Genomic DNA, 15,648 nt, shown 5'->3' with positions numbered 1-15,648 from the left:
ACAAGTGTATGTTGGACACTGGGCCTCATAAATAGGTTAAAACAGACAAAACAAAACCCCAATAAAGGTGAAGGGAATTGAAAAAGAAAGAGCCCCAAAAATATCAGAAAATTATTTTTTGATATTATAATGGGAAATACTCTCTTTCAAGGCATTTGATAATTAATGTCAGTAACCACATGTATAAAAAGTGTATGGATTATGCTAAAAAGAAGTTTACTTTTGTTTTTAACTGGAAAACAATTGTAGAGAGACGGGTCTTGAAACAAATCCCATTCTGAAAACTCTGAGGTTTTCAGTTCATCCCTGACAGCCATCCAGCACAGAGACCTCAGCTTAAAATGACATCAGCAGGCTTTGCTCTATAAATACCTGTGGCCCACTGGCCTTGTAGCACTTTTTATTCCTCTTCTGATGGTGGAAGGCCACAGCTCCCCCAGTTTTTGCTCTGTGCTGCTGTTTGGGAGGGCCTGAGGCCTCTGTGGTCCAAGCTGAGGTACCCACCTGGCTGTCCCCCAGAATGCAGGATTTGCTGTCACAGGCACAGGGCTGTTTGTGCAGTCATCTGCACAAATGGTCTGACATCCTAACCGAGTTCATTGTTTGTCTCTTTGTCTCTTTCCAATGGAATTCATCTGGCCAAGCCCTGTGTGCTCAGGTTCCTGCCTGGGCATGTCACTGTCAGTGGGGTTGGAGCTGCCCAGGCCACTCCTGGTCCTGCTGATGCCACCGTGCCCGCTGTCCCGTGCCCGCTGTCCCATGCCCACTGTCCCATGCCCACTGTCCCTGCATGCCCAGCCCCATGTGGGGCTGAGCTTTCTCTCTGGCCCTGCACACTCAGAGCAGAGATTGCAATGAACTGCTCTGTGCTCAATCAAGCACTTGTCCTGGGTTCTGTGCCACCCACTGGGGTAGCAGAGCTCAAATCCCTCAAAGCCACAGACAAATGCAGAAAAACAAAGGGCTTGTGAAGCCTTGGGTCAACTCTTATGCTAGGAAAAGGAAATTGCTCCTTGTAGGAAGGTGATTTCCACCAAAATAATCACCCTACCTGATGGTTAACTGCTTTTTGTATCTCTGTATCTGCTTAATGTATCTCTGTAAGATAAACTTGCATCTATTTTTACTGTATGTAGTGACCTTTTTTATTTTTTGAAGAGCCAATAGACTATTTTTACAAGAGAAGATACACTGTTGTATTTCACTATAACACATTTTCCCATCTTTTCCCTTAATTTTTATGCAAATTCACTGGTTTTAAGATCCCTCTACACCCCACCCCAAAGGCATTTTTTTTAATTAGTGGAGTAATATCCCTCCTGTTAAGCTTAATAGAAGATAAGATGCTATATATAACCAAATGCTACCTTTAAATTAGGCTGAAAAATTATTTGCTATCTAACATTGGACTTTGTGTAGCCAGACTGCCTTCCAGAAAAGAGGTCATAAGTAGGGAGCTCCAAAATGCTAATTATAGTGAGTACAATTAATTTCTATTAAGATTTACAGCATACAAATTGAAACTTTTTCCCTAATTGAGCAAACCACAGAGAGAAAGGGATGGAGTCTGTTAAGCAGGAGGATTTTCAAAGCAAAAGGCCCAACTTAAACCATATTTTGTGGTGAATTTTGTATTTCCTTGCTATCCCTATAATCAGGATAGAGGTATCTCAGCTTGATTTTGATATTCAAGATAATTTTCTCTGTTGTGGCCTGTGGATTGTTGCATTTGATGCTGGGCTTTGATAAGCCAAAGCAGATCCAATATCCAAGGTCTTTCACCAAGCCCTTGCTGTCATCTTTTCCCTGTCGATGCCCCCTGGCAGCCCAGCCTCTGGCTGGGAGATGTTCCCAGCACTGACCCTGCAGGAGAGGGAGGCTCCTGGAAAAAGGAGCAGATTCTGCACACAGATTGCCATTCACAGAGAGTTCCCAGCAGGAAGCACCGACTGCAGCCACAGAGCTGGATTTTCCATGCTGAAAGGGTTGTACTTATCTCCAGAAATAAAACTGAAAGCAAAGGCAGGACTGAGAGCTTCTATTGTTTGTCCCTACAGTAGATTAAGGGACAAGTTCTGTGGGGTTTTAGACTTCAGGAAGAATTTGAAGTGCTGCTTTGAGGGGCACAAAAGGATGTTCCTCAGTGCCTGAAAGCAAATGCTGCCTTATTTCATTGTCCTTCTGATTAATACAGAGATTTAACTGCATCAGTTTCTCCAAGTGGAAGAAGCCAGACATTGAAGGAGTCTCTGCTTTGTTCCATTACTTCATTATTTAGTGTCTTGGGGCAGATTAGTAAAATACTTGCCTTGAAAGGGTTTAAATTTTTTTTGTTTGGTTGGTTTTGGTTTTGGTATTTTTATGTATTGCCCTTTAGTATGTTTGCCTTTCTGGCAAGTGGATAAAAAGAAATGTTAAGTGTGAACCATCATAAAATGGTAACAGTAACTAAATCTTACAGGAAAAATAGGTGATAGCTGCTGTCCTTTTGGTGTAGGCTGTAGAATTGAGCACATTAGTTTTGAAAGCAGTTTCCCAGATCAGATTCTAAAATAAAACCAAACCAAGTGAGCTAGAGTCTGTGAAATTCAGGATAACAAGATGCTGAGACACAAGCATTTCTATTTCTGAATATAGTAATTTGGTCTGAAAGCTCCTGAAAATGACGTAGTGAGAAGCTGGCAAGTGTCCACACTGCCTGCTTTCATATAGACATGCATATGGATACCAGAGGCCAGCCAGAAATCCAGCAAAAATTACATTTATAACTCCTTTCTAATCCATCTGAACTGAATTGTGATCAGGTTCCCAAAAAAGCTGCTTTTATTTTGTTGTTATGATAAAAGGAAATTATGAAAATATAGAAAAGGCTTGGAAGGCTAACTGAACATAATGTTATTCTGATCATCACAAAAATATTTATTTTTTGTAAAATATATTGGAAATAGGAAGTCTGAAGCTAAGGATGTTTTTCAGGCTCAGCCTGACACTCCCAGCCCAGCTAACAAGGCACAGTGTAGCAGTAAGAGGTTTTTTTCCCTTCCCCACTTACATAATTAAAACCAGTATTGATCCTGAGTTCACATTATTAAAGGCATTACTAACAATGGTCTGATTTTATGCACTGATATTAAACTGTTCATCCTTATTAACAATTAACTTGCTGCTTGGAATGATTTGGGCATCAGCCATCGTCTTGCAGAACACAGAGAACGATTTGAGAATGGAACTGGGACAGCCCCGGTGTCCCCTGTGGAGTTTAAGGCTGTGGCTCCCTCTGTCCCTGCAGGTGACATCAGGAATGACCTGTACCTGACCCTGGAGAAGGGGGACTTTGAAAGGGGTGGCAAAAGTGTGCAGAAGAACATCGAGGTGACCATGTATGTGCTCTATGCTGATGGAGAAATCCTGAAGGTAAGTGCTCCTTTCCCTGAGAGCCTCAGGTGCTCCCTGCAGGGCACATCCTCTTGTTCCAGTGTCTCTGATGCAAGGGAAGAGTTAAAATAAAACTGGCTCTCTCTCTCTCTTTTTTTATTGTGAAGTTTGTAAGCTGTACATTATGGTCAGTTATAAATCTGTAAGGATTTGGAGCACTTCCCTTATATGGGGATAGAAGACTTGGAGAAAATACTCACAAACTGAAAAGCCTGTGTGATTTCCAAATGTGATGTCAGTAGCTAAAGTAAAAAAATTTAGAATAACTGTAATCAGAACTAAGGAGTATAGGCATATCTAAAATTAAAAAATGTGTGTCATACACATTCAAACACGATGAAATGTGATTCCAAGGGAGACTTCTAAATCCAAGTTGTTGGGTTATCGTACTGAATGTAGTTCTGGAAAATAACTTGAATAAAATTTCACCCTGGGTTGGCTCCATTCCAGCTGGGAATGGGGATTGTTTATGTTTCCTGTTTTACCTCCTCTGTTCTTTTAGTTTTATTCAAGAGAAGGAGATGGGTGGAAGGTTGTGAATACAGAGAAGTAAACAGGAAGTATTTCAGCATGAGCAGCTATCAGAAATAACTTCCCCTACCTTTTCTTTTACCTCCACTGCAATAAAATGGCCTTTGTAGCCATTACTGTGGAGAATCTACACACCTAGAAGTGTGTACTGAATACATTGCCACAATCTTCTGGTTCTAATTGAAAGAAAAACTTTCATTACTACAACTGCTTATGGTTTCATTAAATGTGAAGTGTATTTCTTGTAAAGAACTCATTTGTGCTCAGAGCTGCTGCAGGAAGATCAGATTCCTTTTCTGCCTAAGCTTTTCAAACCGAGTGGCAAAGTTTTAATCATCAGTTGATTTCAGTCTGCCAAGGACAAAGAGAAGTCCCTCAAACTGCAATATCAGCATCTTCAAATGCTGATACATAATGGTGCCTAATGATTACACACAAAAGCCAGGTAATTTCTAGTCATTATCAGTCTTAACTTGGGTAATTTTGGTTGGAATGGTCATTCACAGAGATGAAGTTGGTTTTTCATTGCCTTTGCCTGTTATTACTATTGGAAAGTACATTGGGGCTTGACATGGGAGAGTGGGACAGGCATGACACAAACACTGCAAAGGATGGTCAGTCCAGTTAGAAAAAAATCAGGTGAACAGATTGTCCTGAGAAGCTGTGGTTGCCCCATCCCTGGAAGTGCTCAAGGCCAGGTTGGATGGAACTCTGAGCAGCCTGGTCTGGTGGAAGGTGTCCCTACCCATGGCAGGTGTTTGGAACAAGATGAGCTTTAAAGTCCTTTCCAACCCAAACCATTCTACTATTTGCCATAAAGGAGAGACTTTATATATATAAAGGAACTTTGGGGGGTTTTAAAATTTAGACCACATATTAAAAAGAAACTCCCAGTTTTTATGGTATTGCTCCTCTGTACGGTTGCAGTCAGAGCAGCAAAGACACTTGGTTTGTGTCTGGGAGATCTTTGGTTCCTTTGGTGTCTCATTATGCCTGGGAATGTGGGCAGAACACTGAGAGTTCATTGACCCTGGAGCACTGCTGTTCCTGGCTGGAATACCCTCCACCATTCCTGCCCCATGGCCTTTCTGGAGCAGAGCTGCCAACAGAGACACTGCGTGCAGAGTTACACAGGATGGGGGAAGTTGCCAGAGTTTTCATTTGATATTAGAGTAAAATCCTTAAACTTATCCTAACCAGCAGCACAACCCAAATCTAAATTGTGTCTTTGTGAAGTCTTTAGCAGAGCCATGGACAGCATAAATGAGAATTTTCTCAGCTCCTCATTGCTGCTGAGTGTATCTTGATCCAGAAATAGTCCTATTGAAAGGAGTGAAATTACCTCCAGAATGTACTGCTGTTCCAAATGAAAATGAGTATTTCCTTCTCAAAATGGTCTTACTCAATTGTTAGTATCTTTCAATATAGTCTGAAAAATTAAAAAAAAAAAAAGTCCTTTGACACATTTCTCACTTCTTTCTTCTTTCTATTCCAGTAGCAGGAATAGCCTATGAATTGCAAGGCACCACCTTTAACAGTAAAGATTTCCTGAACAGTTTTCTAGTTTAACTTTCCTTCCCTGCCTCTGCCCTCTAATTCCCCTGCATATTTGGGTCTCAGGGTCACCAGGTGTCTGGAGATTAGTCTGATGTTTGTATTTTGCAGATCACAATTTAGAATTAAAGATTTAGCAGTCTGCCTTCCTCAGACAATAGATTGTAGTATAACTGCATGGGAGCTAAGTTAACAACCAGAAGGAGAGACTATGGATTTATTTGAAGTTCATAGCATGAAACTGCATTCAAAGACTGGCAGTTTGTCAGCCAGAGCAGGTGGCTTCTTGAGGGGACAAAAAAAGCTCACATTAAAATTTGAATTTTTACTGTACCTTGTAGAGAAAATAGAAATACTGTTTTGTTTGCTCCTGTGAGCCTGATGCAGAATGAGGTTTTGGAATTGCTGTGTTGAAGCCCAACCATTTACTCTTGCTACAGAATAGAACTGGAATCTTAGAGGTGTTCTGGGTTGCAGTACTGGCACTGCTCTCTACTAACCTGTTGTTATCTGCAATACTTAATTCTTGCTGCTGTATTAAAAAAATGTGGGGTTGTGGCTCATCCCATGTGGTTGCTGAGGATTATTTGAGAGGACTGAGTTGTGTGAGTTCAGCCTTCAGTCCCTCAGTTTGGATCAGAGCCTTTGAAGTGAGTTCCTGTCAATGTAGTCTGTTCTTGCATTGAATCCCAGAATTCCAGAGAGCATTTCTTCCCTTTTGGGCTCCTTCACAAACTCCTAACTTTCTCAAAGCCAGCAGATTATTGCCAGAGGTTGAACTAACTGGGTCTGGTTAATGGGATGTTCTTGACTGGGCAGTCAGATTTAAAAAAAAAAATCAACATTTCTGGTATTTTCTTGGGTTAGAATTTATAGATGCCTTGGGGAACTGACCAGTAGCAGTTCTTGTCATCATACTGTTCCATGGGGGGATTTACATCAGAATTTATATTACATGTGTTATTCTTGGTCTGCTTGGCTTGTTTCTTTCTTGATTCATTATCCTTGGACATGCTAAAAGTAAAGAATCTCCAAGCTGTCTTTTTTTCTGCTTGGTTTTGAGAGATGTTGTATCTCCTGCATCTCTTTGTCAGTGCTGGGTCTAGAGCATGGGTTGGTGCTCGTATGTAAAAAAGTGTGCTTCCTGCTCCATGTCTTCATGACATAGGACCTTTTACTGTCCTTTTTTCAAGACTTCAATATTTTAAGAATTTTTTTATTTTCTGAACAATATCACTTCATGTTTTTCTTCATCTGTATTTTTGTGAAGGCATAGATTGGGCAAGATCTCAGAGTTTGTTATATCTGAAGGCAGAAATTTAGATCCAATTATGTTTTTAGGTGACAAATGTTAACACAGAAATTCTTTGCTTACCACTGAGGAAGTAACTTGATTAGAAGTTTCTGGGATACTTAGTGAGGCTGGATAGTTGTCGTTTTGAAAGATGAACGTTTGTAAAGAGCTTGGAGGGCCAGTTACCACTTCTGAACTGAGATACTGAAGCAGAAATCTGGTTAAAGGATCTTTTCCCAGAAAGCTAATATTACAAGAGATGGTCCTATTGTGTCCTATTTTTTGGACTCAGTTTTATCTATTCGGACTTAGGTGTTTATTGTATCTACTCAGTACTTGATGAAAAACTTAGCTGAAATAATAATTTAAGATACTGGGATTCATCCAGTAGCACAGGTCTCTGAGTTCACCCTTTAACCCAAAACAAAATTTCAAGATCTCCCAAAAAAATTTCACATTTCATTGTGTCTGAATTTCTGCTTCTGCCTCTTTTATGTCCACAGAAAGCCATGAATTATAGAAAGGTTCTCACTGGCTGAGTAAATGACTCCTGGGTGCTGATGTGCTGTGTTTAATGCTGGCTGTTTCCTTTGGTGGCAGGACTGCATCAGCCTGGGCTCGGGCGAGCCGAGCCGCAGCGCCTACCACTCCTTCGTGCTGTACCACAACAACAGCCCGCGCTGGGGCGAGATCATCAAACTGCCCATCCCCATCGACCGCTTCCGCGGCTCCCACCTGCGCTTCGAGTTCCGCCACTGCTCCAGTGAGTGCCCCCTGGGCAGACCCAAAGGGCTCCTCCAGGGCCATTAGAGCTGCGTGAGGCTGGCACTGGGTGGAAGCAGGAAAGGGAAGCCAGCCTGACACACAGTGAAGGGCCACTGCTATGCCACCTTTTGCTGAATTTATCAAACAGCGCACTGAAAATGTGCTGAACGATCAGTGCAGGGCAAAGCGCTTTGTGGATGTTTGTCCCCGCTGTTCTTTTGTTGTGGTTTTCTGTAGAATGTTTTCTTTGCAGGATAAACATTTGAGATTTTGCTGTGCTTGGCATGTCTGTGTTTGATTTGAAGCTTGTCAGTCCTTTACATAGAACGAGAAAAAAGTAATTGGAATCAGAAAAGTTGTTTGTTATGTAGCTGCTTGTTTGCTTTTAGGCATGTGGAGAAGTTGGTGAGTAATCTTGTATATATTGACAGGGTATGCACAAATATAATTCCTTCTTTCTATCTCTTGCTGCAGCAAAAGACAAGGGAGAAAAGAAGCTCTTTGGTTTTGCATTCACCCCCTTGATGAGAGATGATGGCACGACCTTGTCAGATGATATCCATGAGCTTTATGTTTATAAGGTACCAGTTCTCTGCAGACTTTTCACTGCTCATCTCTACTTCATTACTTAAATGACTAATGGTCATTACATTATCCATCTCTCCCTTATTAGAAGTTTGTGAGGAACAGATTAATAGTAGTTTCAAAATTTTATAATTCAAAATCACATGGTTTGGCTAGAGCCTTCTATTCTAGGTGCAGCTTACCTTCTCCATCCTGATGATAATGATTTATTTGCTATTAATCCCATCCATTTTGACTTCAAACACGCTGATTTTCATGGGCATTCAGTACTTCTACCAGCCTGAGGCATTGCTCTGTGCCTTTGCAAGATGACATTGTGCTGGATTCAAATGTCTCGTGCTGCAGTGCCACAGCTTGGCAGCCCTGCAGCAAGAGATTTGGGCTTGGGCTTTTTCCTCCCTGCTGATTCACCTGGGTTTATTTGTTCAGTACAATTTTCAGGCAGCACCACTAATTTTACATCTGGAAGATGTGGTGAGTTCTAACGAGGCAGTGGTTGGAGATCACTCTGTAGAGCTGGGTTTCTTCTGGGCATGTCCAGGCCCCCAAGCACAGTTTTTCCTTGAAATGTTGGTGTTCACCCACAAAATCCCAACGCAGGCACTGTTGGGGAACTGCTGACAGGCCCTGGGTGTGTGGGATGAGATGGACAAGGTGCAACTCCACCCTTGTGCTGTCCCTGCAGTGTGATGAGAACAGCACGTTCAACAACCACGCGCTCTACCTGGGGCTGCCCTGCTGCAAGGAGGATTACAACGGCTGCCCCAACATCCCCTCCAGCCTCATCTTCCAGCGCAGCACCAAAGAGACCTTCTCAGTCTCCACGCAGCTCTCTTCTACCAAACTGACCCAGAATGGTGAGTTGCTGATCCCTCAGAACTGCCCAAGGCAGCAGGAATTAGGAAAGAGAGAAAAAAAAAATCACTGTTAGCACTTCTACACAATCCAGAGTTTGTTTTGCTTGGCTTTTACAGAGTGGCTCAGTATATAAGATTTTTTTTACAGCAACGTCCCTAAAGCACAACCAGACAGGAGTGGATTGTTCACAGTGCAGTGTCAAGTCACACAGGGAAAAATGCAACCTTTTCTCTCTTCAAAGCCCTTTACCATTCCTCCATTCCTTTCTCCATTAGCAGTATTGATTCACTCCGTACTGTACTTCTTGTTTCCCATATTGTATATGTGTATATATATATATATATATATATATATACACACATATATATATGTGTGTCATTTCCCAGGAAGTGTGGACTGCATCCAGAGGTGAAGTGCAAAGTGATGGGGCTGGGGTTGCCATTCTTCCCTCTGTGTGGTTCTAGCTCTTCCTTCCTCTCTCTGCAGTGGATCTGCTTGCCCTACTCAAATGGAAAGCTTACCCAGATCGAGTGATGGATATTCTGGGAAGACTGAGACATGTCAGTGGCGAGGAGATTGTTAAGGTACTACATGAAATAACAGCCTCTGGATGTATCTGTGATAGGCAGTGAGTTCAGACCTGCAGGCCACTTCTGAAGGCTCCCTCTTACTGTGCTTTTTGATTCACACTGGGAATTTTCACCCTGTATGAATTGGGATTTTATTCTGACATGAAACTGGACAGGAAGATACCCTTGAGAATTAGTGCACAGTCAGTCCAAGGGATCAAAGCAGAGCTAATCCTTAGTCAGATTCTCTCAGCCACATGTGCTGGGTCCTCAGCACCAGTGGTTCCAGTCTGCAGTCCCACACAGCTGCTGGTGCAGACACAGACCATGGCAGGGGCTCTCTGGTGCATCCAGCCAGCACTGCACCAGTCTCCTGGCTGCCAGCTCATCATTTCACCAGGTTTTGTAGCCACTGTTGCTCTACATGATAATCTTGTGTGGCCTGAGCTTCCTTAGGGCCCAGAACTTCCAACTGCCTTTGAATACTTGTGGTCTCAGCAAAACAAAGTTCATTCCAGATCTGCCTCTGATAATCTTAGGTGTGCTGGGAACTTTCTCTAGGATTTATTTCTATAAATCTGGAAGTAAAAGCTGATTTTTAACACAACAACCAAGGAGAAGATGCTGAAGTCCTATCACATAAGTAGTTTATCATTAAAGCCACTTCACTCTAACTCATTTGAGTGCTGCTATATCTGTTATGAGTGTTACTATTCATGATAACTTGGTAACAGTAACAGGGGAGCACAAATCCCATTTATATTGGAATGCTTCAAGAATGTCATGTTTTGTACACCTCATTTGTAGGGCAGTACAAGTATCTGGTTTTTATAGAGAAAGTAAAAGAAAGATATGGATTGAATTATTGCATGGGGAGAAGTAATTGATTCTCCCCATAAATCAGCTGTCATTTGGCACTGGGATATGAAGAACAGAATGTAATAATTCAGAAAAAAAGACATTTTATCATTTCAGAGACTTCATAAATTGTTATAATTTATTTCTTGTTGTCCACATCAGAAATTTAAGCAGAATAGATTAAAAAATCATGAGAGAATGTACAGTTAATGATCTCCAGCACTCTCCTTCACACCATCCTTTTGGAGACTGTGCTTTTAGAGAGAAAATCTCTGAACTGTCAGTGCTCAACAAGCTGCGGAGTTAAGGGTGAAAGAAGCAATTGGCAACATGTAACTTGCCCCAATTAATGCTTGTTAGAAAAGCTTTACTTTCTGTCATTTAACAAAAATTTCAGTATTAAACATAATTTAATGTACTGCCCAGCCTCAGATTTGATGCTGTATAGTACCTGAGACTCCAAAGGTTTGAGAATGAGAGCAAGTTCTTTTGCCACTGGTGTCAGGCAGCACTTCCAGTCAGCTTAAAGTGAGAGGAACACTCAGTCAAAATTAAAAATTAAGTATATAGTACATATTTCTTTTTTTGTTTGTTTGTTTGTTTTCTGTCACTTTTATTTGAAAATATTCCTTGCAGAATAAAGAGAAAAAATTTTCTTTGTAAAATCAAATTAAAATCTATCACATCATATGGGTGAACCTGAAGTGATTTGTCCTTGCCAAGTGTTTCACAACAATATTAACATGTATGAACTAATTAAAGCAGGGGAGAAATAACCTTTTGAATACCATTTAAGTTGAAATTCTTTGTTCATGTCATTTTAGTTCCTACAAGATATTCTGGACACGTTGTTTGTAGTTTTGGATGACAACACAGAGAAGTATGGTCTGTTGGTCTTTCAGTCTCTGGTAAGCTGCTGGATTGTTATTTACCTCATGCTCAGTGAGCTTTAAGTTTCTTATGATCGTGTTACTAGTATTGTACTTCTGTCAGATATGAAATACTCAGCTGATCCAGCCATGCTTTCTGTAATGATCTTGGCTGAGGAGGGCAGGCTGACCTCAGCACATGCAGGGGCAGCAGTATTTACTGTAACATGGGAGAAGCAACCAGTAATACCTGATCACACAACAGTGACTGTTTAAAGCAGCTCATGTATTTGAATGCTCCTTACCTTGGGTCACTTGTCTGTAGTCACTTGGCAGCGATGTGCAGCTCCTTGAGTTGGGTTCCCTTCTCCATGTCCCCAGGTGTTCATCATCAACCTGCTCCGTGACAGCAAGTACTTCCACTTCCGCCCCGTGATGGACACCTACATCCAGAAGCACTTTGCAGGAGCTCTGGCTTACAAGTAGGTCTTGTGTTCCTCCCTTTGAGAGGTGGCATCACCAAGCTGGGGAATGGTGGCACCATCAGGATCACAACCTTCCTGGCAGCAGAGTCCCCAAAAGTAGAGCTACTCACCTGGAAGTTTTCCAGCACAGCTGTAGGGAAAAGCTGCCAAATGTCACCAGTGGCTGAGCATGGTTGGGCATTTCTCTTTCCCTTCTGGACTGGCAAATCTTTCTTTTCTTTTTTTCTTTTTTTCTTTTTCAACTGAAGAGACACTTAGTGACAACTCATTATCAGCCTGTAGTCTATCCAGATGAGCTCCCAAGAGCATATTCATTCCTCATCTTAAGGATGTTGGGATACATGACTTGTGTGAAAGCTTAGAGAACTAATTGTAACTGCTAAAGTAGACAGATAAGATGTTTGTTCTATTTGGTTACAATTTAATTTCAGAAATTTAAATTTCACTGTCACTTTGATGATTGTGTCTTATTTCCTGGTATTCAAAAGAGTCTTGCATCAGAGAATGAGACAGACCTTTTGAAAGCAGTAACAGTTACCCTTCAGGTTGTTGGTTTTTCTTTTAGACCATTGCTTTTGTATATTTGGGTATTTTCTATCTTTGGCCACAGTAAACTATAAAAACAGCTAATAATTTCTTTTGATTCTTTTAAGCAATTCACATTTTTATGTAATTAAAATAAATGTAAAAAATACTCTATCAATGGCAGGTAGAAATCCATAGATAATATACAACGCTGGAAGGCATAGTCATGTTCAGAGGGTAAAAAGGTGTTCTGCTTTGTGTTAATTAGCACCTCTTTCAGGCAAAACAAATGTTTTTTGGTAATCTGATGTCTGAAATAAAAATGGGTTTAATACAGCTTTGTAAATTAGTCCAGATGGTCTCATGTACTTAGCAAAATGGATGCAGGTATTTTCTTTGTGATCTCAGTTTCTAAAAGCTTCTTACTATGATGAGAGCTGGGATTTCTTATTAAAATATGTATATTTTGGTTTTAGAACCCTGCCTTTATCAAAGCTATCTTTCTAACAACATCTTTTTTATGCTCTTAGTGTTCCTCATGGCCCAAGTCAATTACAGAGAAGAAATAATTTTCTGGTTTTGAAACTTAAATAAACGTAAATACTATGTAAATTCAGTATCAAGGACAGCTGTAACTGACCACTGAAATAAAGTGAAATGAGACTGTTTTAGAGATCTGTCCCTAAACCCAGAATGCTTGCTGACTGTCAGAAGTGGTGCTGAAGATGCTGTTCCCTGTTCCCTCAGGGAGCTGATCCGCTGTCTGAAGTGGTACATGGACCGCTCGGCCGAGCTCGTGCGCCAGGACCACATCCAGGAGGCAATGAGAGTAGGTATCCAATGGGGCACTGCTGTCTCTTCCTCTGGGACACAGAAGGGCTGGGAAAGCTGGAAATGGAATCAAGGGTAGTGTGGCACTGGTTTCCTATAATTGTTTAACCAGGTTTTTTTATATATAGCCACAGTTTTAGTTTTAGTTTTAGGGGGCGATTCATTCTTGTGCTGAAAAAATTGAAAGAATTAAGTCCCTTTAAGCCCTTTTGCAACCCTGTGGAAAACTTAAATGGGACTTAGATCCATGGCCCAGTGCATAAATCCTCCATTGATGTCAGCTACACCTTGCCCTCCAAGCAGCAGTAGATTTGAGTGTATCAGGCATGGGTGCTATGGATCAAAGTTTCGCTCTTCACTTCTGGCTGTGACACAGCTCCATGGTAGCAGGGGTTGAAGTCCTGGAGTATCTTAAGCAGCAGATAAATGATTCTTTAACTGGATGGAAATCCTCAGAAGTAGCAAAGGATCTGACCTATGGTTCTGTGATAGGAGCATGATGTCCCAGGGAGGCACAGCTGTGAGAAACACCAGGAACATTTTGGTGCTATTACAGAGATATCGGAGAATAAATAAAGTAGTCATTTTACCATGTGTAAGCCTGAAAGTCAGTGTGTCAAGTGCATAAATACAAGATGCCAACATTTGCAGGAAGATGTTTTCCTTTGAGTGACTGCCCATCTGCACCCTCTGCCTCCAAGGGGGCTGGTGTCCTAACACCTGAGTCTGGGCACTTGGAGAACTGGAAGCAGTGGCAGTGATCAGCACTTGGATTTTGTCACTTGACAGTTCAAATAGGTGTAAACCTCTTCCAGCTGAAGGACACTGCCAGTGTCATCCTCTCACTTTCCAGATCCCCTGCTAGGATCCTATTCAGATAATACAAGGGCATTACACCTTTGCTTGCTTTGGCTTTGTAGATATTGACATGCTTAGGAACATCTTCTTTGGAATCTCAACCACAGATTCATATGGAATGGTGAAAATAGGGCAAAGATGCCTTTTCAAGGAATTTGCAACTTTCGCATTCTTTTTTTTTTCTATCATTATCTTCCCTTTTTTTTTTTTTTTAATTGAGAAAAAAGCTATTAAAGTTATGAGATGAGAAGAAGATCTCCAGCTGGAATGAACTTCAAGGAGGTTTTCTTGCCTCTCAAACCACTCATTAGTGCTTTATGCAGTGCAGCAAATAGATATGTAGGATGTTGTCCCTATGTGATCTGCATTTGTTGAACCTCATAGCAGTCCTGTTTGGAAATAGTAATGACAGCAATGCTGGAATGTCTTTCAGCAGCTGGGGTTAGGGAAGTCAGTTTGTGAATATGGTACCCTGTGTCTCGGCCTCCAAGGCAGCCCTTTGCTTACTCAGGCTCTCAAGTGCTGGCCTGGAATGTGGCTGGTCCCTCTGTGAGGGAGGTCAGTTTGCAGACCTGACAGCCCAAGCCTTTCCAAGCACAGGAATTAAAATTACCAGCAGAGTTTGTGCAGACCTGACAGCACATCCTCTGCCACCCACGCTGCTGTCACATCTTATTCAGACAGTTGCCTTTGCAGGTATCTCTTGTAGGCCCAAATTCAGGTCTTTATCTTCTCCCATTACAGTGAAGTGATTGATTTCTTTCTTTGTTTCCAGATTGTATTTCAGGCATTTGGAAGAAGTTTGTACCAAAGACATTATCATTGCTAATGTGTCATTACTAGTACCAGATTCTACTGTTGGGGATTTCTGTGGTCTTTGATGTGTTCACCACACTTCTTGCATTAGAAGTTCTTTGACTGAGAAGACAGGATAGCTCTGTATCCCTTTTTCCCCTGAATCACCTGTTCAGTGTAGTGCCCTAAAGCTGGTGCTGAAATACTCTGCACTCTTTCAACTCCTGGCTGCTCATGTACATTCGTGATGGACATGATGTCTCATAGGATTCTAATTTCCAATCCTGGCATTAGCAAAGAGAGTTCTAGAGGATTTCTAAAATTTCTCACCTCCTTCAAGAATGCTCTTAATTCTCAAAACCTCCTGTGCAACTTGGAGAAGCTATAACTGAAAGGAAATTTCTACCTAGAACACAGCATCATGCTCCTTTATTTTGCCTTATACAAAGCTCCACAAAAGCTCCATCCCGGAACAGCTCCCTGTGCCTCCCAGGGGATTTCTGTAACCAAGTGTCCATGAATGGCTCCACAGCCAGTTTTGCTGTCCCTGAGGAAATTAAGAACTAAGGAGCTGTGTCAAGGAAATGCCCTTCCAGCTTCAGTTATCTTCCAGCAGAACCATAAGTGGGTTTTGCCTAGATTAGGGAACCAACAGCATAGGCTTTTCTCCCTCAGGAGGTTTTCCCTGAGTCTTCCCTGCTGGTCACAGGGCAGAGGTGCTCACTTGTTACATGAACATGCACATAGACTGTGTTTGTAAGTGACCTACTTTAATCTGACACTGATCTTTTATATCATGCCAAACATCACTGAAGGCTGGGAATTTATCTCAGTGC

At 41.6% G+C, this 15,648-nt stretch overlaps 1 protein-coding gene across 1 annotated transcript in view; it reads left to right on the top strand.

Moving 5' to 3' along the window:
• The window catches only part of DOCK3 (dedicator of cytokinesis 3), a gene marked incomplete at both ends in the record, with an annotated part of 180,583 nt that overhangs the window by 111,781 nt on the left and 53,154 nt on the right, over positions 1 to 15,648 (top strand). The window contains 8 exons of the mRNA XM_084214222.1: positions 3,290 to 3,414; positions 7,415 to 7,577; positions 8,054 to 8,160; positions 8,850 to 9,021; positions 9,509 to 9,606; positions 11,274 to 11,357; positions 11,700 to 11,800; positions 13,076 to 13,157. Of these exons, the coding sequence (XP_084070348.1) occupies positions 3,290 to 3,414; positions 7,415 to 7,577; positions 8,054 to 8,160; positions 8,850 to 9,021; positions 9,509 to 9,606; positions 11,274 to 11,357; positions 11,700 to 11,800; positions 13,076 to 13,157 (932 nt within the window). The remainder of the gene's footprint in view (positions 1 to 3,289; positions 3,415 to 7,414; positions 7,578 to 8,053; positions 8,161 to 8,849; positions 9,022 to 9,508; positions 9,607 to 11,273; positions 11,358 to 11,699; positions 11,801 to 13,075; positions 13,158 to 15,648) is intronic.

Source organism: Fringilla coelebs (assembly GCF_963513975.1).
Source record: "Fringilla coelebs genome assembly, chromosome: 13".
NCBI classification, from domain to species: Eukaryota; Metazoa; Chordata; class Aves; order Passeriformes; family Fringillidae; genus Fringilla; species Fringilla coelebs.
Note: the sequence above shows the minus strand (reverse complement) of the source record. Positions and strands in the feature narration are given on the sequence as shown.